Here is a 21,752-nt window from a genome sequence, read left to right on the forward strand (position 1 = left end):
GCGCTGAATGCACCTAAGCTACATTTATTTTACGATATACTGTTCTCTGAGGAAGTATGTCCTCAAGCGTGTAGGTTCGTTCGTCTAGTGATTCGCCTTTGGTTTGAGAATACAAAATGAGGTTCCTATCAGGGTTCAAACGACATTTACTCAGCTTAGTGTGAGAAACTATTGTACTTGTTTTAAAATTTGAATACTAATGGAAAAGTTTGCGTTCTTGCTGAATTTTTGAATCAAGTTCCTCAAAAATTAGGTTCTCGGATAATTTATATCTGGAGCAACCTTCGAAGGTACCATATCAGTACCAAGTACACAACTACTACCTGAATAATATTCTTGAAATTCCAAGTTTCAAGAAATTCGGTTGACCAAAATGAGTTTTCCAGATTAGATTTATTATTTTTTGCCCAAAAAAGTTTCGATAATCTTTATTTATTATATCTTCGAAACTGCAAATTCCACTTAGTAATTTAAAACTTGAAGTACTACGGCCTGTTTTATAGTGCTAACACGCACAACATAATCAATATGTAGGTATTAAGTAAAGCGTTTTAACAAAAATGTAGTCTTCCGAAGCTTATGTATTACTGTAGATAAGACTTACTTTATGAAAACCTCAAGAATAATGATAGAAAGAGAAAGGGTGTAAGTGTTCACACCAGATTTATTGCTTGTTTTCACAGCACGGAGCTCAAACAGTGCTTTTAGCTCAGACAACTCAACAGCAAGGCACTGGTGCAAAGACTATAATCATCCTACAGCCACAGAGTGTGCCCACTGGCAGCACTCCCACTAGTGCTGGTAAAGTCGTGATGCAAAGGTTAGGACAGACGGTCACAGTCAACCACAATACGGCGGCTACTACTTCAGCTGGCAATACCACACAGTCTACAACACATCAAAGTCTGCCTCATCAAATTCACTTTTCGCACCATCTCAAGAAAGTAAAATAATTTTCCAATTTAATTAATATATTAATTATATTTACTAGAGAGAAAAAGCGCTAAAATCTGAAGGTTGAAATCATTTTCACTTTCAGAAAATATATTTACATAAAATTAAGAAATTAAGGTAATAGGTAATTTTAATAGATTTAAATTTTGAATTTTCGCACAAATCATAACGGAGGCGACTCAGAAAACTTGCATGGTGATATTATCAGTGATATTATTTTTGTTATATATTTTTGAAATATAATAAAAAATGGCGTCTATAGATTTCTAGAAGTCATAGATTGCTCTTAATAGTTATAAAAAAAATTGCACAATAATCTTTAAGAAAAGTGATTTTATGTCAATTTTGGTGAGGGGTTTGGAGAAGCTTCCCCTCAGTGCCATTTCAGTATAATTTACGGTTTTACAATATGGATTACGTTAGTAAGAAGTAAATTTGACTTAAAAATTTAGAGTATGAAGAAAATGTATAAGTTATATCCTTAATAATTGCAGGTAAAGAAAAACGTGTGAGTATTTACACTGTTATTTTTTTTGTAAGCACTTTTATTTAAAAAAACTAATTATTTTTTGTAGACTGTGTTGGCAGCTCCTAGTAGTGGTACTGGAATTGTGGGGAACTCCTCAATGGGAAACGTTGCAATGCCGGCAATCCCTGCTCCATGTGCCACCCCAGTCTCAATAATAACTCCTCCCAAAGTGGGTGCTGTGCATAGCGCAGTACCGAGCACTGCAACTACGTCTGCAACAAATTCTATGTCTCTACCATCACATAATTTTATTAAAATACCCAATGAAAGTCAGGGCCATTTCTTATGCGAATGGAGGGGATGCATGAGGTAATTACTTTAGATTATCAAATTAGATATAATATTATACAATAATATAAGTGAAGAAAGATTATTGCCAATTTCAGTCATTATTTTTTATTTTTTGTTAAGCTTTCGAGCTGTGGACCAGGTCATTTTCAGGACTGAGGAACATATTTTACAGTAACCGAATTATAATGCACCTACATTAATTTGATACAAAAAAATTAAGAACTTTGTACTATTCATAATTACAATATTTTTACGGTGTAATATGTAAGGTTGGTGAGTTTTCTATCCTGTCTTTTTATATCTTTTTGAGTATGGTGTTACACACACCAACCTTACAAATAACAATGTAAAAATATTGTAATTGTCAAAACATAAAGTAATTAATTTTTGGTAAACTATTTTTTTTTTTATCAAATTATTGTAAGTGCATTATAATTCGGTTACTGTAAAATATGTTCCTCAGTCCTGAAAATGACCTGGTCCACAGCTCGAAAGCTTAACAAAAAATAAAAAATAATGACTGAAATTGACATTATTCTTTCTTCCCTTTTTATTAATAAATCAGTCACTAAAAACGATGAGCAATACTCTACAATTAGAATATAAGCAATCTAGTGACAGGTAAGTTACCTAGAGTAGAATATTCGATAACGAGTGCTTCTATTACGATTAAAAAACTAGAAGTTAGGAGAAAAAACTCAAAGCAGTTCTATTAAGGTAAACTTGACAAGCTTTGTGACAATCTGGTACTAGAGTCAGTGGACTTAGACTTACAAATACTAATCTGCAGCACTAATGAAACTTGACAACATTCAGTCTTAGCCACTTTTTGTTGCACATAATTAGTGCTGATACAACACATTGTGTGTGTAAAGATTTGGAGGTTTTTATGGCAAGTTCTAAAAATATCCTTTTTGTACTTAATTCTTTGCCAACGTTTTAATACACCCTTTTTATTGAATGGATTTCTTTTGCCTTGTGATAGCTCACTGCCCACTAACTATTTTCATTAAAGTTTCTAGATGTACGTAGACACGATCTGACAAAATACTTTTCAGGGAATTTTTTTTTTTTGGACGTTCTTGAGGTGAGGTAAAGTTAGTTATAGACTCTTTTCTAAAATTAGCGTTCAGAAATTGAATGGATTTGAATAGCTGTATAACTTAATAATTTAAACGTGTGTTTCTGTAATTCATCCGAGGTAAAAGAATATGGCATTAATAGAACATTCATAAACAAAAGTAAATAATTACATACATATTACAGAAACTTCAGATCAGGCAATGAAGTTTACATGCATGCCTGTGAGGCACACTGCCCGCAAGGAAGCCAGGAAATACAGTGTCTGTGGGAAAGGTGCGACGCGATGAAGCGAAAGAGATTCTCCCTGATGACTCATCTTTACGATAAACACTGCAATGCTGATGTAAATTTATTATTTGTTTATTAGAAAGTTTATTTCGAAGCAGTAAAAATATATTCAATCGGATTTCCATTGTTGTGAATAGGTGATGAAGATGATGGCAGTCCGACGGAAACAATTAAAGGTGACAGGACGCAGTGAGATCCCGGCGCCAGTTCCCGCAGCACCGCACCCCGGCTATGCGCCTAATGCAGCCTTCCATGCTATTAAGAGGCATGCTCTGGAATTTGTCAATCCCAAAGAATTACAGGTTAGTCTCTGTGCTTCTATGTACTTATATAAAAAAAAATGAATGGGTGAGAAACTGGTCGAACCCGTTGAGTATTGAGGTACAGTCACTTTTTCCCATCTTGTTGCTTTCCTATGGTGATCTGTTCATTTTAGAGCGTCAAAATTGGTGAACATCTAACGAAATCATCCGCACATTACAAACGGTTTGGTGCAGTACCATACATAACTGATTTCCGTTACTCAAACAAGACATATGGAAAAGCAGTCTGCATAAATGGTAGCGGAAATCGTATTAGTATAAACAGAATTGAGGCGCATCTGTGAAAAGAAAAGCTGATCAGTGTTCTATTTGTGCTTGATGTCTTTGCAGTGCAAAGTACATAAAGCAGAGCGGGGAGTCTAAAAGCGAAATCACACTTCTCATGTTTCAGAGCTCACTCGCACTGCCTGTTTTGCGTTTGATCTTCAAATTTCGTCCCTAAAGGACGATTATAAAGTGACTTTCAGTGACCCTTAATCACAGTTGACCATCATGGATTGTAGAGAGTAGTACATCAAGTATTGAGCGATAAAACAAAATGAATACGGCACCTACAATCCATATGAGTCTCTGGTTTTTACCAAATAAATTCGTTTCTCATTTCATTGGCGAAAAGAGTTATGAAATCACTCTGTCTGCAATGATTTTGGAATCTACACTATTTGTTTTCTCTCATTGATTCAGACAGAATCTGGGCTGTCACGATAGCGTTGCGGTGTGAAGTAAAGAAGCAAAGAAGTATTGTAGTACTGGAATATTGTTTAATGTGTTAAATGAAAAATTTTAATTAAAGTTTCGTCTACCTGATCAGTACTTCTTTTTAATCTGAACGCGGCACTGCCTGTTCGCACGTGGAAACCAGGATTCCGGCGAGCAAGTCTCGCAGGATTGCGCGTAGCAAACCTTCCTTCCCTTTTTTGAGTCACCTAGTTGAAATTTGTATAATTTATAACATTTCTCTCTCATTTATAAAACATTGCTTTCAAACAAGCGTTAATTGTGCCCTTATTTGCAACAGCAAAGGGCAGCAAAACCAGGTACTACCCCTGCAACGGTTCCGATAGAACAGGTAAATCCTTCTAAATTTTGCATGATGTGTGTTATTTCAAATTATTGTCTATCACTTCACTTTAGCACGCTGTATTTTTTTTTTTTTTTTTTTTTTTTTTTTTTAGTTTAAAAATATAAATAACGTATTTTAGGTTTACGTCAGTGAAGCTTTTTAATATTTCTGTTGATTTGTTTGGTCAGTTTGTGCGAGTGTAGTTATTTGTTGCAAATTTTTAATTTTTTCGACTAGATTGCCTTTTTATATATTCGGAATTTACTTTTTCTTTTTTTTTTCTTTTTGTCTTTCTTTTTTTTACCGAGTTACTATTTTTTACTGTCTTAAGAATATTGTCATATCTTCAAAATTGGGCTCTACCAGAAATACGCTCATGATTTGAGATAATTTCATCGTTCATTGTATGTGTAGTAATCTATCACATGTATACTACTAGTATTGTAGCCTCAAACATCCCCCTAAAGGGCCTTAAGTCAGTAAAAATGTATAGTTCGGCCACATAAATTAATATTAGGAGAGGACAGTACAACCTTAAACATCCCTCCAATGTTCGTCGTCATTTCATTTTGTGAATATACTACCCCATTGATTACTGGAAACCAGGATTAAATTTGGAGGCAAAGCAAAAGTTTTAGAATGTAAAGTTTTTAAGAGTTCCAATTTTCCAAGTTTTTAGAGAATAGCTGCACAAAATAGGAATGATTAAGTGTCAAAATAAAACAAGGATCCTTAAAAAAAATCGGCTCTCCAACAAACGTACGGGCGATGGACTCGCCCGCACACTCTTCCAGTGTTCAAGTTTGTAGATACCCCAACTTCCATGAGTCACTATTTTCCCTACGCTTATTATAATCTCCTTATCCTCTATCATTTACTTTGGTTGTAAATATTTTGTTACTGACAATTTTATCCGTAGTGGCACGCATGTTTTTTATATTTATTTGTAGAACCGGTTTCGGGTTTTCATCTGTCATCAGTGTTTGATTTATCAGGTTCTTATTCGATCAGCGATCTGTTCCTTATAAATTGATTGTACTTCCAGTATACTTATGCTAATAACGAAATGCTTTGTATTGAATATTATTTTTTAAGTAAGAGATGTTAGTTCTAAAAAAATGTAGGCTATGCAATTTGATCGGTAATATTCAGTGGGCTGATAAAAAGAAATGAGTGCTTGCTATCTACATTTCTCACATGTTCAGTATCAATTTGATACATTCTTTAAAAAAATATAATATAAAATTTGCTCAGTTATGGAGTTCAAATAACAGCCGCATTTAGCGCTAGTATAGGTAATGATTCCTGCAAAGTTTGCTGCGCATGTATACAACCACTGCAACATAAGTAATAAACATGAAAGCAAATTAAGCTTTGATATTGAGAAGACATTTTGAAGTGGCAAGAAACGCTAGCCTGTATTTAAAAAGCTAAACAAGAAAATTAAAACCTTTAATTAAATCGGTAACTACTTGTCTTGCATTTTTAGAGTTTCCGTGAGAATTCGCTTTCTTTGTGGCTTGTTATTTCTTATTAATTCTTTTGTGCAGAAGTAGAACCTATCTTGCAGTGACAAATGAATTTAGTGATTATATCCATAGTATGTTCCCTACAGCATTCTGTTTCTAAAGATTGGACAAAAAAAAAACCTTTAACCCACTTCTAGATTCATTTTAGGGGGAATTCGATTTGTACAAATATGATACCCACACCTCAGTTGGATGCTTAAAAAGAAACAAGTGCTTTTACTTAATCCATAATCTTTTATTCATGTTATAATATCGTCAACTGAACTGTTAGCGTGTTTCTGGCAGCGTGAATGAATTCACAGTTCAAACTTTATGAATTTTAAGGAATAAATAATTACATTAATAAATAATCAGTAACTTATCTGCTGTGACAGTTTTTACAACTCCGACACAGCATATTCCATTCGAATAATTTTAAATCCATCCCCTGTATAACGTTTTCTTAGTTACTTCTACTAAACATTTAATATTTTTATTATTTTAGGCACTATTTTGCACATTTGATTTTCAAAGGTTGTGAGACCCGATTCAACTTTCTACTCACAATTAGCTCTGGAGTATAAGGCAAGTTTTATTGGAACTTACTTGGTTTGCAGTAAATGCAAATGGAGCAAGTTGATGGTTGCGGGACGTTATCAGAACTTAATAAGCGGAGAATTCCAAAGTGGTGCACTAGAGTTGCCTCCACTGCACGTGTTTATTAAAAATACCGAAACCTTTATTTGAGTTACATCATGCTAGAAGGGAATTTAGAATTAGAAAATGTAATTATTACGATTAGAGGATGCTTGAATAGTTCAAATAAGGATTGTTTTTGATTCACAAACTTCTACACAAAGAGAAGTATTATTTGTTACGAAAGCCACTCTCTTAATACAATCCAAAAGTGTAATTATTGATTCCTGTGAGTCCCCATCTAAATCGACTGTTTTATTCAACTCATCATCCAACCTCTCCTTATATTTTAAGTTATCATTTTATGTCCAAATTAATTTAGGCAGAAGAGAAATAATTGATAATTCATTTACAAATTAGAAATAATTGATAATTCATTTACAAATTGATTGTATACATTAATTTTGAGAGTAATCGGGCAGTGATCAGAATATTTCTCTTCCAAAACTACAAAATTTTCAATTTAAGGCAAAATTGAAACACTGACATAACATAGATCGTTTACAGACGAACCCATGGCTCCTAGAAAGGTTAATTCTCCCTCCCCATCACCCTCTGTCCTTCCATTCAAAACTATTAGATCCAAATCCTCACAAAATTCTAACCACTGTATTCCTTTTTTATTTAAAATTTTATCTTTTGATCTACGCACTCTATTTACGTTATTATTACAACAATTTAATTCGGATTGTATTACCTGAGCATCCGCTATCCGTACATTGCTATCACCCATTACAATATAACTACTATCGAATTGAAAATCACAAAATAAATTTTTCAAATTTTCAAAATCAGTTGACCAATCATTACAGCTAATGTAGACTGGAATTACAATAATATTTGTTTCATTATGTTCTATTTTAATTACCGTACAATTATTACTAGTATTATTTAATTAAATAAAACTTCATATTTTTGCAATATTATTTGACCTTTTAAACCCATAAATACAACCGCCTTTTGCCCTGCCATAAATAGTTTGCCTTATTGCTGGAATAACATGTATGTGAAAATCTTTAAAATAGTCTCATACCTAGCTATATCATTTTCTTCTAGAAAGGTTTCATATAACAAAATTATATCATAACTTCTAAGTAAATTAAAGAACAAAAAAGGTCTCCTTTACTTTTCAAACCCGTTATATTGTACGCCATGATTGTTATAAAGTTGTTACCTAGTTCAGATTTATTCTCATTTTGCCAATTCGGTTCCCTTAGTTGATGTTGAGGCTTTTGAGTCCTGCATTCGATGAAAAAGGGTTCGTTTTCCTGGTGATCCCTCTGCCTTTTTTTTTCTTTTGCTTTAACCTCCGCTCGACTAATTTTCCTTCAGTTAGCCAATTTCTTAGCGTTCCATTAGATAAATTTTCTGCTAATTCACTTCCTGAGGAGAGACTGACATCATCTCCGTACTTATTGACGAGCTCATTCAGATTCCACACATTTCCCTCAAAAACTAACTTGTGCCGCGAAGTGAGTATAAAAATTCAGTTACCTGAATTCAGTTATCTGAATTATTAGACTACGTATTTTTCTGCTAAACACACAGTTTTATTAATTTTTCTTATTTTTAGTAAGAGAAAGTATTACAGTCGTAACAGAATTTCGAAGTTGTGTTTTATCGGAAATACAAGTTTTGGTGGTCTTAAAATTCCAAAAAAGTAGTCTTAGCGCATGATGTGTGTTTTGTATTTGTCTTTGTCAGAAAATCATTCATTATTTGTTATAGGATGACAATGAAGGTCCTGTCACAAAGAGTATCCGATTAACAGCTGCACTTATACTGCGCAACCTAGTCATATATTCTTCAAGTGGGAAAAGGTATGTTTCACTTTTTCTGTTTTTTAATCTTCGTAAGAATAAGATATTGTAATCGGACTGATTTCCGATTATGAGTTTTCTCCTGAAATATCTGTTTGAAGATTCTCTAAATATTAATAATGTCAAAGGTCTTATTAGAAATGTTCAAATAAGCATTAAATATTTGTAACTAATCTTACTATGCCAGACACATCCATGTTCTACAGGACTCCGCAACCAATGCAGTATGTCGTTTTCAATAAAAGCACTAAAAGTCTAAAGGTACGAGTTGCTTTGTACCGTTTCGTTTCTGTCACTGTAAATAGTACCTTTTTTTCATTGCTTCAGTGAAATGAATTAAATAATACTAATTTTTCAGCATTAAGTATACTTTTAGGCATGGGCTGCAGAAGCCACTCCGCTGGTTATATCACTGAAGTGTGTACAAGAACTTTGAACCAACATAAACACGACATGTAACCAAATTTAAATAAAATACATGTGCTTTTTCGATCGTTTTTGACAGACAGAAATTACGAGCTGACATGAAATGTCCGAGTACTTGCGGATTTGGGTACCTTTTGTCGTTCATCATTCCTTACCGTTTTAAACAGTTAGTTTATACTGATACTTCAATTAAGTCGCGTCACTATCTAAGGTCATTGGCGCCTGGAGCTTTTTCCACTGTACTGCTGGCCTCCGGGCAGTGTTCTCTCGTTACGGACAACATTGCTCATCACCGGACAGTGAGCTTTAAGTAGCTTCTAGAAAGAGAAAATCTAAAATCAAACAGCTGGTTTCGAACCCAGAATCTCCGTGTAGAGTCCAGTGCACTAACCACTGAGCTAATGTCTTATATTTCCCGGAATGAAAAATCCATGTTCTATATATACTATCAAATGAAAGAAATATTCCTTTAACATTCTAAATTAAAAAGAATAGTAGGTAATGCCGTTTTCTAGAAAATTTCAAATCTTCAAAAGTCTATTCTGTAAAGTTGTAGGTTATATCAGGTTTACAAAAATTTTTGTTTAACATTGAGAATAAGAAATACTTTCAATAAAACTGTAATTGTCTCTAGAGAGATATTTAAATGAATGCTTATGAATAAGTGGTACAATGTGGTAAGAAAATGCATAGCGTGAGAAAAGTTATGTGGGGTAGTATTAAATTATTGGGAAGAAGATGCAGTTAGAAATGTGCTGAAAGGATTTGGGGAGTATTTCCAAGTTAGTGTAAATTAGACGTAGAATGTATTACCTGCTAAAACAACCAAGTTGGTGGGAAGTAGATGGAGACTGAAAGAAAAGTTGTAAGAAAATTCATTTTTGGGGAAAATAGTTTAATGGGTGAGAATGATGTTAACTTGAGAGTTGCAGTAAGAGAAAATCGTGTGAGGATTTCAATCTAGATGTTTAGTTTTTACTTTTGTATTATTCTAATGATTTGCATTTTTTATGTGAACAGATACCTGACACGTTACGAACCACATCTAGCGAATGTAGCTCTAAGCAATGTGGAATCTTCAAGAACTATTGCCCACGTACTCTTCGACATGAACCAGACAAGCTGACCCCAGACAATCTTGGAACCGGAGGTGTAAAAATTAAATTAATTAAATACGGTTTTGGAGACAATATTATTGGCCCTATTGTTTCTCTTTTCTTTTTCTTTTTTTGTTTGCTTTTTAATTGTAAACTATCATTTGAGGTTATTATGAAATGTGTAAATATTTGAAAAAGGAAAAAAATTATCGTTTCAACGGGCAATTCTAAGGTATACATAGTAAAGAATGTAAATAAGAGGATAGATCTGTATGTATGTATGTTTGTGTGTAGATAATGTACGTTTTTTATATAAGTTTATAATGCATCAGTATTAGTTAAATGTAATGTTATTTTGTAATACAAAAATTTTATTATAAAAAATGGGAAAAAAGACAAAAATCAATGTTAAATTTGTTCATAAAATTAGTATAAAAGTTCAAAGCCTGGAAACCGTCCTTTTCTTGGAGGATTGTACATTGGCTCTCTCGAAATGTTAGTTTCGTTAAGATTTTTATGTTAATATTTTTTGTTTTGTTTTTGTCTTAGACGCATCTTGTTACGTTTTACATCAATTTATTACCTATCAAAATAACATTCGGGGATCTTAAAACAAGTTTTAATTTTAGAAAAGAAAGTTCAACTAATTTGTACCAAGTGCGATATAAACAGTTACAGATCATAGAGGGGAAAATACTTAAACACATTTTTTAAGACTCCTTGGCCTACTTTTTGAATTTCGGCAGAATTTTTAGTGGAAAATTACAAACTGAACGCATACATTTTTTTTTTATTATTATTAGAGCTGTTCATAAGATTTTGGCTTCCAACATCAAGTATTGCCAGCCATCTGCAACTTTTGCAGACCTTCTCACCACTCCAGTCTTATGGAATAAAACGTATGAAAATGTTTACGTGAAGAAAGAGGGTTAAATTTCTCATCGAAAAAGTGCAAAAAGACCTCTTCAGGAGGTGTCAATCATTTTCGGGTAGGTCGTTAGCATTGTTATCTCAATAAAATAATTATTGCAAAATTAAGTGTCCAAACTTTTTGATACTTTTGCCATCGTTTTCACGGCCAGAGATGTTATTACATTTACGTTTTCTCTTTCAACCTCTCGAGCTAAGACATTCACACTGACTAGAATTCATACTTCACTAATGAGGAACAGAGTACAGCGTACTGGATAACCATGCGTATAGTATAACCAAAGAAATCCGTGATTGGACTTGGGTTGTAGTATCTATAGAAGCGCTAGATATTGCTAACTTTTTATTCTCTTGATGTTATTCTTTTTTTTTTTTTTTTTGCCTTTCTGGATCTTAATCGCTTAGGCTTGAGATACTTTCGTAGTTTGTTTGCCATGACCACTTGGAATTAGCAATCTAAGGCTTATGTGGGTAGCATGAAGAGGGCCTCTCTTTTATAATCCATTTTTTTAAAGGCTTTTCGTGAAGAATTTATCACTTGCCCATGTTTCTTTTATTTTTATTTTCTAGTAAATACAAATTTTCAAAACATAAAAATCGATCGATGTAATTATGACTGATGTGCGCTATTTTATAAAAATTCAAATTTCAAATATACGAACAAGTAATGTATTAGATAAAATGTGTATCAGAATTAATGAATTGTTTAAAAAATGGATTGATTTGGCCTTAATATATTAATGCAATTTGATTTGGGAGTTGTTAAAGTTCATTTCCAAAAATATGAAAAGGCCCTTTTAAAAGTTTTATAATAACGACATTAAAAGAATTCCTTTTTTCCAGGTTTGTTCATAAGTAAAAAATAGTTTATTCCTTTCAACAACATATGTTGGATTAAATGTATTAACGACTGACACGTCTGATTTATCTTCTACAATGATTTCTTTTAGTACAATACTCCTTTTAAAAGTGTTAGGCCTACGTGTATTATCCAATGATTATTATTATTCAGCTCTTCTTTCAAACTTACAATTTTGGCTTGAAATGTGCTGCTATTCATACACTGAAATGAGAGTTTAGGGCAGCTTAGATAAATTTTCCTCTTTAAAATTTTAAGATTAATTTGCCTAGAGAAATGTTTCAAATAATATCCCACATAATGTTCTACATAAGCGTAGTATGTTTGCGAAGTTAAAAGAAATAAATATTTTAAATAAAAGTGATACACTTGTAATGTAGATCTGACAGTGAAGTTTGAAATAATGGGAGCCATTTTAGGGGGGGGGGGGGATGACTACAGTAAAGTTGCAGTTTTTGTTTTTGGCTGATTTTGACTCAAGGTGCATCAAAACATGTATTGCCGGTACAAATTCCTATTTGAAAATGTGATACGTTCACAATACTTATTAGGCGTAAGAGAAAGTAAAAAATATGCGGGACTACAATCAATTTTTTAATCCACTTTGAATCTGAATCCTTAATCATTCTTGCTGCGGAACATATAGATCTGATTGTTATTTTCCTGTGATACTTTCATATAAAACATCTATGTTTATTTTTTTTTAAAAAGCAAGACCACACAGTATATAAGTCCGAATTTTTAAATCTTTAAAAGAATGTAAATTTGTTTTTTTTAATTGTTTAATGTTAAATAATTCTAAAAAATATAATGTACAAACAAACCTCTTTAAAGGTATGTACATAATCTTAAGCTTTGGAAAGGTTAGAGAGAGATATTTTTTAAACATGGAATCTTACTTGTATTTTGTGTTTTTATGTTATCTACACTTTTTTAAAAAATTTCAAATTTTTTTGTATTAAAATAAAAATAATACAAAATTTAATTAAAAATAATAATGAGAATCCAACTAAATAAGTCGTACATAATTGAAACAGAAAAAAGTAAACCGATTCTCAAAGCAAAAATTAATTTTTTTCCCCCTATCTTATTGGTAATAAGTTTTTATCATTGTATAATGCGTTAGCAGTCCTGAAATTTGTAAATTTTGTGTATAAAAAAATAAACGAAATTTTTATATTATTTAATTTGTCTATTTAAAAAAAAAATTATCTGTAGTTGTTTTATTTATTTAACAGTGGTCTCACTTACTATTCATGAATGCAAGGCTTCTACTGCATGCCTAGTTGTATTTTATTATTCTAAGTTGGCACGAATGCAGGAAGTATTATTAACAGTTTTTTCCCTGCAAAGCTCTCATCCTTTTGATTAGAAACTTTAAATTAACATGCGAGTTCTTAGTTCTCTCAAAATGGCTGACGTACCACGTCGTATTGTGCTGTAGCGACTCCATTATAACTTCAGTCAGTGTTGGCACACTTAAAATAAGCAGGTGTTGTTATATTATGATATTATTATTAAGGAATTGGGGCATTCACAGAGACGGGCAAAGGTGGGTACACTATCAACTCTGTTTATTAACTGACTGAGACATTAGTAATTAGGGTGGGGATATTAGTTCGAAGTACAAACTATAAACATAACATCTTCCCCATAAATAAAATTAATTATACATTTTTTATTTAATTAAAAATATTTAATTAAATTGTGGAAAACACAAAAACTAATATCAACTATACTATTTAACAAATTAACTATTATCAATATATTTTTATTATTCAATTATTTTATTTTAATTATTTTTACATAATTCAAATAAATTCATAAAATACAAATAACTATTAACAAAATTCTTAACGAAATAATATCCTCTATTTTGGATATTTCTGGGGCTTGATGGTCAGCCTTCCCCTTGCGGATCTGTACTGGACAACGTCTCTGTTAATACTTGTATCATCCCTAACGCTACAATTATTCCGATTATTAGTGCTGTCATGACTGTCATATGAAGGTCTTATATGAAAGGAATTCCTTCTAATTTTGTTATTATTTTCGTTTATTAATCTGGGATTTATTTTCTCAACTATCTTCCCTTTCTTCCACTCCTTACCATCTCTATAATAAATTTCCTCATTCACTAGGAATTCTTTTTTACGTCGCGTTGATCTATTATAATAATCTCCCACTTTATTGCGATACTTAGACAGGAATTCTGTAAACCCTTTCACTACTTCCGGTCTTAATAATGACTGTTTTATAGGAATCTTAGACCTAAGAATTCTAGATTGTAATAGTTGAGCAGGTGTCCACTCACTACTAAGAATAGGGGTTACCCTATATTGCAAAAGGGCAGCGTCAAGGTCACAATTTTGAGATTTACATTTTTTAAGAATTTTCTTAGAAATCTGTACACCCATCTCGGCCATTCCATTTGACCACGGATATCTAGGGCTGGAATATTGGAATTGAAAATTCCAATCCCTTGCAAAATCCTTACACATGTTTGAGCCAAATGGCATATTATCAGCTACTACTAGCTCGGGTATACCAAAGGTAGCAAAGATATTTTTTAAACATTTTATTATTTGGCTTGAGTCTTTCGATTTTATTCGCCTCAATTCTAGCCATTTGGAATAATAGTCGAATAGCACAAGATAAGATTCTACTCCAAAATCCAACAAGTCAACTCCAACCTTTAAAAACGGATAATCAGGCACTTCGTGTGGAATTAACGGCTCCTTAATGTTATTATTTCTAAACCTGGCACAAGTTTGACACCTTAAAACAGTGCTTTTAATATCATCGGTTATACCTGGCCAGTATACATGATTTCTTGCTAATTGCAGGGTTTTTGTAACGCCGATATGTCCTTCATGAAGCTTACCCAATATTTCACCTCTATATTTTGGAAGGTACTATTAATCGATTGTTAATAAATATTAATCCCTCGGAGCTAACAACAATATCATGTCTCATATTGTAAAACTTTTGTAATTCTGAGTTCAACCCTTTGCTATCGTTTGGCCAGCCATGAAAATAAAATTCTATAATATTTTTTAACGTATCATCGGCCTTAGTGGCTTCTGCAAAATCTCTGCTCTTATTATGGGACAATGTTATATTTTGGCTAACTGTTACAGTGTGAACTAATTCATTTAAGAATTCATCATCATCATTCACATTTTGTGGGCTAAATCTGGACAGGGTATCTGATATATTCATCGATTTACCCGGAATATATTTTAGATTTATTTTATACTTTAACAACTTAAGTCTTATTCTTTGCAATCTCGCCGAAGGGATAGAAGCGATGGGCTTCTGCATTAAAGACACCAAAGGTTTGTGATCCGTAAATATTTCAATATTATTTCTACCATAAATATAGTGATGGACCCCTAGGCCTTATATTGTGTTGGTGTCGCATCTAATAAGTTATTAATATTTTTTTTTTTTTCAAAAAAAAAATAAGCTGTATTTTCGACAGTCGGCTGAATTTGAAAAATATGTATTTCATTATCACATCAATACGGGCACTCATGATCATCTAACAAAAGTAACCTAAACCTTATCAGTGAAAACATAACTTACGAGAATAATGTCCTAAATGAGTTTAATAATGCAAAGAAATGCGTGCGTGGCTTTATTTGCACGAAGAAAAAGTTTCTATTTTAGAAATTCTTTGGCCTTTAGGCAGTAATGGGAAATAAAAATAGCTGTTGTGCCTATTCAACTCCTCCTTCAAGAAGAAAAGACGCACCGCAGAATTTCGAAGAATATTTGCCAGAAGGAGAAGAAAGTATTGGAAATCAGATTCCCTTTGGGAGCGTAGGTTCGAGTCCTACCGACTGCGCCATGTTATATTATGATATTATTATTAAGGAATTGGGGTATTCACAGAGACGGGCAAAGGTGGGTACACTATCAACTCTGTTTATTAACTGACTGTTACATTAGTAATTAGGGTGGGGATATTAGTTCGAAGTACAAACTATAAACATAACAGGTGTAGTATGTATTTTTTTTTTAACCTTTGAGACTTTTACAGCTGTTCAAAAATAAATGCAACAAGTAAACAGATGACTTGTAATAGTCCAAAAGTGAGTGCGCTGATCGGCTGAAGGCCAACAAGCTCGCCCTGGCATGACTGGTTATCACGGAAGAAATCCCAGCCAACAGAGCTGTTAATCGGAGTAAGTCGAGGAAGAAGTAGCTTGGAAAGAATGTCGAGTGTTAGTATGACAAAACTGTGATCGAAAAATAGGTTATTGAGGGTAAAGGATCAACGGATAAGGAGCTTAAGTTTAAGCATATGAAGAAATCTCGGAGGTCAGGGCGTTGAATTGTGAAGTGGTATTAAGGAATTGTCTTTCCCGAAGAATGGCCACGCGGCTGCCCCATCTGGAGTACCTTGCTTTTAGTCACCGCCGCATTTATGGTTGTGGGGGTATTGGTGTTGCCAACCAGGATCGAACAGGGGACCTTCTGCGTGTCAGGCAGATGTAACACCGAGCCAAGTTGTGATTTGTAGCATTATGACCATTTTCCTGTTTCTTTGTGTTCAACTTCCAACTAATTTGACATCACTGCAAGCGCCGAGTGTGGGCATCGTGAGGCAATCCTTTGCTAATCTAACATACCTTGGTCTTTTACAGTAGAAGCTCTTAATACACCAACATTTTCTTGAAATAACAGAGATTAAATCCGAAGTAGGTGAGTTGAGATAATTTGTAAAATAAATGTGCGAGCGATGTGTTTTCTGAGGCTCCTACGCGCCTAAAATTAAGAGTGGTTTGAATATATACAGGCGAATATTCCCCGCTTTAAGAGAATTTTTTATTCATTTACTTACAAAAAATGACAAAAAAAGTATTTGCTGAAAATTGAGAAGGATAAGATGATTTCTTTTCTTTGATTAAACTCAATCTTTGTTGAGTTTCGTAATTTGCAGTTGCATGTTCCTCAATAGGTCAGTTAGATAATGAAAAGAAGACATATCAAATATATTTGCTCATTCAACTAAAATTCTGTTTACGAATACATTAGATGTATGTATATGTATATTTAAAAAATTGTAAAAAAGCCAAAACTTCGATTTTACGATGCACGCCAATAATATACATTTAGTATTAAACAATGTGAAACGTAAATTAAAATTAACAAATTCACTTTTATAAAAAATAAAACAATTTTTATTTGTAACTATTTCTTTTGTTCACATACAGTGCCTTCAATAATTTCTTGAACTGGTGCTGAAAGTACCCTAAAGTTTGTGTCGTTGAAGTCTAGATGTGTGTAGATAAAGCTTGGCAGACGGTCTGTGAGTATCCATAAGTTACTGTCTCTGTCAACCTGGAAAGCAAAATAGAACTTTGTTGTAAAAAAAATAAAAAGTGTTAGCCCGTTATAGAGGCTCTTTTAAGGCTGTCTGTTACCTATTTTTACAAAATGCGACGATAAAAAAATATTTAAAAAAATGAAAATTTTATCGTTCTGCAGTGCCGGATAATATTGATTTTATCCGTTATAGCATGCAAGTTGCTCCTATTTCTGTCCAGGTTCTGATATTCAACAGACACTGATTCATCAGTTAGTGTAGAGTACGTGTCTTTTACATTTAGTGTTTTAATCTCTGATGATAAATGAAAACCAGAAAATGATGCGAATCAGAAAAAAAATGAGTGCTATTTATAATAAAATCAACGATGCTTAAAAGATGTTTTGATTTAGAGATTTTACCACGTTTTCTAAGAATTTAGAACATTTAAGAGTTCCTGAAATATGCTTTTACGTACATTCTCTGAAAATTTGTAAGATCAAAATCTTCCTCTTACCGACATTAAAATGATAAATTTAATAAATTTATGGTAATGCTTACTTTAAGATCATTTGGAAAGACCATGGTAACATTGTCAGTGGCGATAAGTCCGTTTGTATCGGCTGAATAATCTCCGGAAGCTGGATTCCAACATCCTACACCATTTTTATTCACCTGGGTGTAAAAGAGAACTCCAGATTTTTGATCAACCATAGATGCAGTGGCCTGAGAATTAGGTCCTCTGGAACCTAGAACCTGAAATACATCATTCAAATTATGAGTAAAAAAAATAATAAATAACCTGACACCCCCAGTTTTAGAAAAATATTCAGAGTATCTTTCATATGAAATTGGAAATTGTCACACAGTTCTATCTGGACTATCAGAATGATCAAACGAAGAAACTTTCCTTAAAGCACTGCACCAATAAGAAAATGGTATGCCACTACCTCGTTGTTTATTTCAAGAATAACAATTTAGCCAATTTTTGTGACCAAGGAAGTTTTCAATTCCAATTTTCTGGGAAGAGAGAGGTGAGACTCTATACATTTGATGGAGTGTGATACAATACTGGATGTCAGAGAAAAAAATCATCCTGATTAATATTTAGCTAGATCCTAGAATCTGTCTAATAATCAAAAGGCAAATCATAATTTGCACACCTTATACTCATAGTAGCTGTCAGAAGCGATTGTCTTGTTCTGCACAATTTTTGTAGAAACTGCGAATTCTCTCGTTGAGGATAATGGATGAAAGTACAGTGTCTTGTATCCTTCTGCGTCTAAAAAAAAGTATAGATAGATACACGGTAATGGTAGGTAAAATTACTGTGGGCACAGGCAATTTTCCCCAAAAGTAAGTTACCATCCTGGCGTAGCTGGCTATATAGATATTGACTCCAAGAATTTTTGTTCATTTTCTTTTCTATTTCAATAAAAGTATATTATTATTATTGACTATGATATACGTTATTAATCTGATTTATACAGGATTTTCGATTCAAAATATGAGACTATGTAAAGCTGAAGAACTTATTAACAAATAGGACGAGTTATTCTTAGAAAATTTGCTTTTTAGCACATTGTAATAATTTAATAATTCAGGTATAACAATAACTCAGGTAAGGTGTTGCGTTTTATTGCTGCACTATTAAGAGGCCTGGATTACTATTAGTACCTGGAGGACTAAGAGCTAGTCCAAAAATGCCGTCAGTCCACTGGAAGTTGATTCCTCCAATATGATAGTTGCCAGCTAGCGGATCGAAATGGAAGTAATGATGCTTGATTCTCCAACTGTCATTGTCAGCCCAAGAATACACGATCAAACCGTATGAACCCAAATCTGGGATGTAAGCGAAGGCAGAATCGCATCCAGTTTCAGTATTCGCTATGTCAACTACAACATTGGCGAAGAATGAGTCTTCCTTCACACTTCCTGGCCTATGAGACAAAACAAATAATGGTGAAAACAATAACACCAACAAAAAAAAAAAGTGCGCGAAAAATGGTTTTAAGATTAAGTTGTGTGAAAGAGAAATATGGGGAATGCTTTCATGGTAAAGAAGGCCTTCTTACTCGGCGGTTAGATTATTTTCAAGAAGCACTTAATACGGCGAATGTGAGCATAGAAATAATAATAATCAGTAGTCGCTGTTAAAAGTTTTCTTGTTAATGTTTTTAATTGTGAGGTTTCTGCTGCAGCTGCTACGAATAAACAACACTTATATGTTTTATAGTTTTTATTTTAATTGTACTTTCTTACACAAGGTACTATATACACTTGACGCTAACTCCCAGTACACACCAACAACAACAACAACAACAACAACAACAATGACGCTGTACAGACGCTACAAGCCGCATTACTGACGCCACAATGCCGCCAACCCACAAAGACAAAATTACCAATGTATTAATTAAACATTATTTAACAGTCGCAAGAAGACGAAGCCGACCCATCTTTCAGGGTAGAATTCGAAGATGTACTGGAAGGTACAAATGGGAGGAGAAGATTGGATTTGTATTGTGATGTTAAAGTACAGAAGTGAGAATTGCTATAATAAATGTACGGCCATAATGCCGTCAAGTATAAGCACAACGCATACCAATATCACTGTTTATAAACACTGAACTTGCGATTATTTCTGAATTAATATTATAACTACTCGAAAACAAATACTAAATCTAACAGAATTAAATGGTAACAGTCTCAAAGCAACTGGACAGGAAAGAAAAAACCTCCGGTAACCCAGTGAAACATTTACATTCTATAGAGCACAGTTGAGATACGTTACCTCTTCTCAGTTTTTTGAGTTAGAAGTGTGTATTTATTAGGATGGAAGTTTTTTATTCAGATGAATTGGAATTGTTTTTATTATTAGGGAAAGGTTTATTCTTCTAGGGACTGCAACTTCCTCATTTAGGAATTATTTTTCTTGTACAGTTTTTATTTAGAGTGCCATCTTCTTGTTGAAAGGGCGGTGTGAGTCTGTATATGCGATAGTGAATTAGTAAATAAGTTAATAATTTTATAAATAGCTTTAAGATTCGATTGTTGGTAAGATAAATATATTAACGATAAAATGTTGAATAATTAGCGTTATTAAATAATTAGTTGGAAAGTGACCAACACTAAAGTGGTGCCGAGGCTGTTTGTTGTTGAAATGCTTAAGTTAGATGTTAAAATTAAAATTCGGATAAGATTAAGATGAATTTAGTGGCTAGAAAGGTAGCTAAGTAACGAAATTTTAAATTTAAACTAAGTTTTTCCTGTTTCTCTCATATCGTTGGCCGACAGCGTGCAGTCCCCTTTTGCTTTTGGGATACATGCTCACTCAAGGACTGAGCGGGCACGGAAAACATCGTGCTTATCTTTACAGATTTGGTTTAACTGATATTGGGCTTTGCTCTTGTGAAGAAGCTGTTGAACATACATGGGACCATTTAATATACCACTGCCAAGTTCATGAAAGAGAAAGAAGTCAGCTAATTCGATACGCATGTACTTTCAACCGGATCAGGATGGCCATTCCAAAAACAAAAATTAATTTCGAAGCAATATGTATGTCAGTTTCTTCAGTTTATTAATAAAATCCAAATAAACAACTAAGGTTAATACTTCTGTTTATAAAAGACAGTGTATACAGATGTGTTAAGTTGAAATAATTCTAATTAAAATGTTGATTTTCTGTATCTGATAGTGTTGTAGTTATGTTAATGTAAACTTTGTGATTATGTTATGTTTAATAGTAAGTGATAAACAATATATACATGTTATATTGTTAATGGAGCATGTAGTATAAAGAGTTACAAAAAAAATAAAAATAAATAAGAGAGAAAGAAAGAAAGAGAGAAGTAAGAAAAAGTAAAGAAAAATCTTACTTGAGTTTGTATTCTCTGATCAGTTTATCTGTTTTTAAATCAAACACAAGGATCTTAGGCAGTGAAAGCTGCTGGGAGGAGCCGAGAATGTTATTGATGCCACAATCCATTACCCACAGTCGGTCACATTCATCGGCTCGCACTCGGAAGGTGTTCACGATGACAGTACCATTCTCTGCGTTTGAGATGTTGTTGAAGTCCCAGCTTGGATACGGTATTAATTCTGGCGAGTTACTTCCTGTTTGAAAAAAAAAATACAAAAAAACTGTTTCCAAACTATCACACTAATTTTTCTGGATATAATTTATCTAGCTGCGAAAGATTCTCACCTACAAGCGCTAGCTTTGCGTGCAGCTACTTGGAAAGAAGTCCCTATGGGTTATCACGGTACAGTGAACCATGTATTCTCATAATACATCTGCAAAGTATTAATTAACTTTGTACAAAAACGCAAAGACTAGACGCTAGAGTGTAAAAAAAAAAAATCTACGCATTTTTCACTCCTAATTCTGATCTAAACGTTTATAAGAATTTTCTCATTTACCCCCTCTTTTACTTTCAGTTTATACTTAGCCCTTTAAAATGTATATGCCACTTAAAAAAATGGCGATTTTCAAAATCTAAAATCTCCACAAATGCAATACTTTTTCTTGCTACGAATTATGTAGTAATATAAAGTAAAACTTAATT

At 33.1% G+C, this 21,752-nt stretch overlaps 2 protein-coding genes across 9 annotated transcripts in view; one reads left to right on the top strand and one right to left on the bottom strand.

Moving 5' to 3' along the window:
- The window catches only part of Bap170 (Brahma associated protein 170kD), a 46,246-nt gene extending 33,683 nt beyond the window's left edge, over positions 1-12,563 (top strand). For 4 of the 5 annotated variants that reach the window (XM_074142717.1, XM_074142718.1, XM_074142719.1 and 1 more), the window contains exons 17-23: positions 684-944; positions 1,530-1,792; positions 3,041-3,200; positions 3,283-3,447; positions 4,487-4,537; positions 8,464-8,555; positions 10,002-12,563. In XM_074142717.1, the coding sequence (XP_073998818.1) occupies positions 684-944; positions 1,530-1,792; positions 3,041-3,200; positions 3,283-3,447; positions 4,487-4,537; positions 8,464-8,555; positions 10,002-10,107 (1,098 nt within the window). In that variant the 3' untranslated portion in view covers positions 10,108-12,563. The remainder of the gene's footprint in view (positions 1-683; positions 945-1,529; positions 1,793-3,040; positions 3,201-3,282; positions 3,448-4,486; positions 4,538-8,463; positions 8,556-10,001) is intronic. The other variant, XM_074142722.1, reaches the window with a different exon arrangement.
- Positions 12,564-13,981: 1,418 nt separating this feature from the next.
- The window catches only part of yellow-c (L-dopachrome tautomerase yellow-c), a 30,236-nt gene continuing 22,465 nt past the window's right edge, over positions 13,982-21,752 (bottom strand). For all 4 annotated transcript variants that reach the window (XM_074142727.1, XM_074142728.1, XM_074142729.1 and 1 more), the window contains 5 exons: positions 21,063-21,300; positions 18,859-19,121; positions 18,345-18,463; positions 17,743-17,937; positions 13,982-17,216 (listed from right to left, as the gene is read on the bottom strand). In XM_074142727.1, the coding sequence (XP_073998828.1) occupies positions 17,067-17,216; positions 17,743-17,937; positions 18,345-18,463; positions 18,859-19,121; positions 21,063-21,300 (965 nt within the window). In that variant the 3' untranslated portion in view covers positions 13,982-17,066. The remainder of the gene's footprint in view (positions 17,217-17,742; positions 17,938-18,344; positions 18,464-18,858; positions 19,122-21,062; positions 21,301-21,752) is intronic.

The sequence above is a fragment of the Rhodnius prolixus genome, unplaced genomic scaffold (assembly GCF_049639745.1).
Source record: "Rhodnius prolixus isolate KJV_2025 unplaced genomic scaffold, Rpr scaffold_12, whole genome shotgun sequence".
NCBI classification, from domain to species: Eukaryota; Metazoa; Arthropoda; class Insecta; order Hemiptera; family Reduviidae; genus Rhodnius; species Rhodnius prolixus.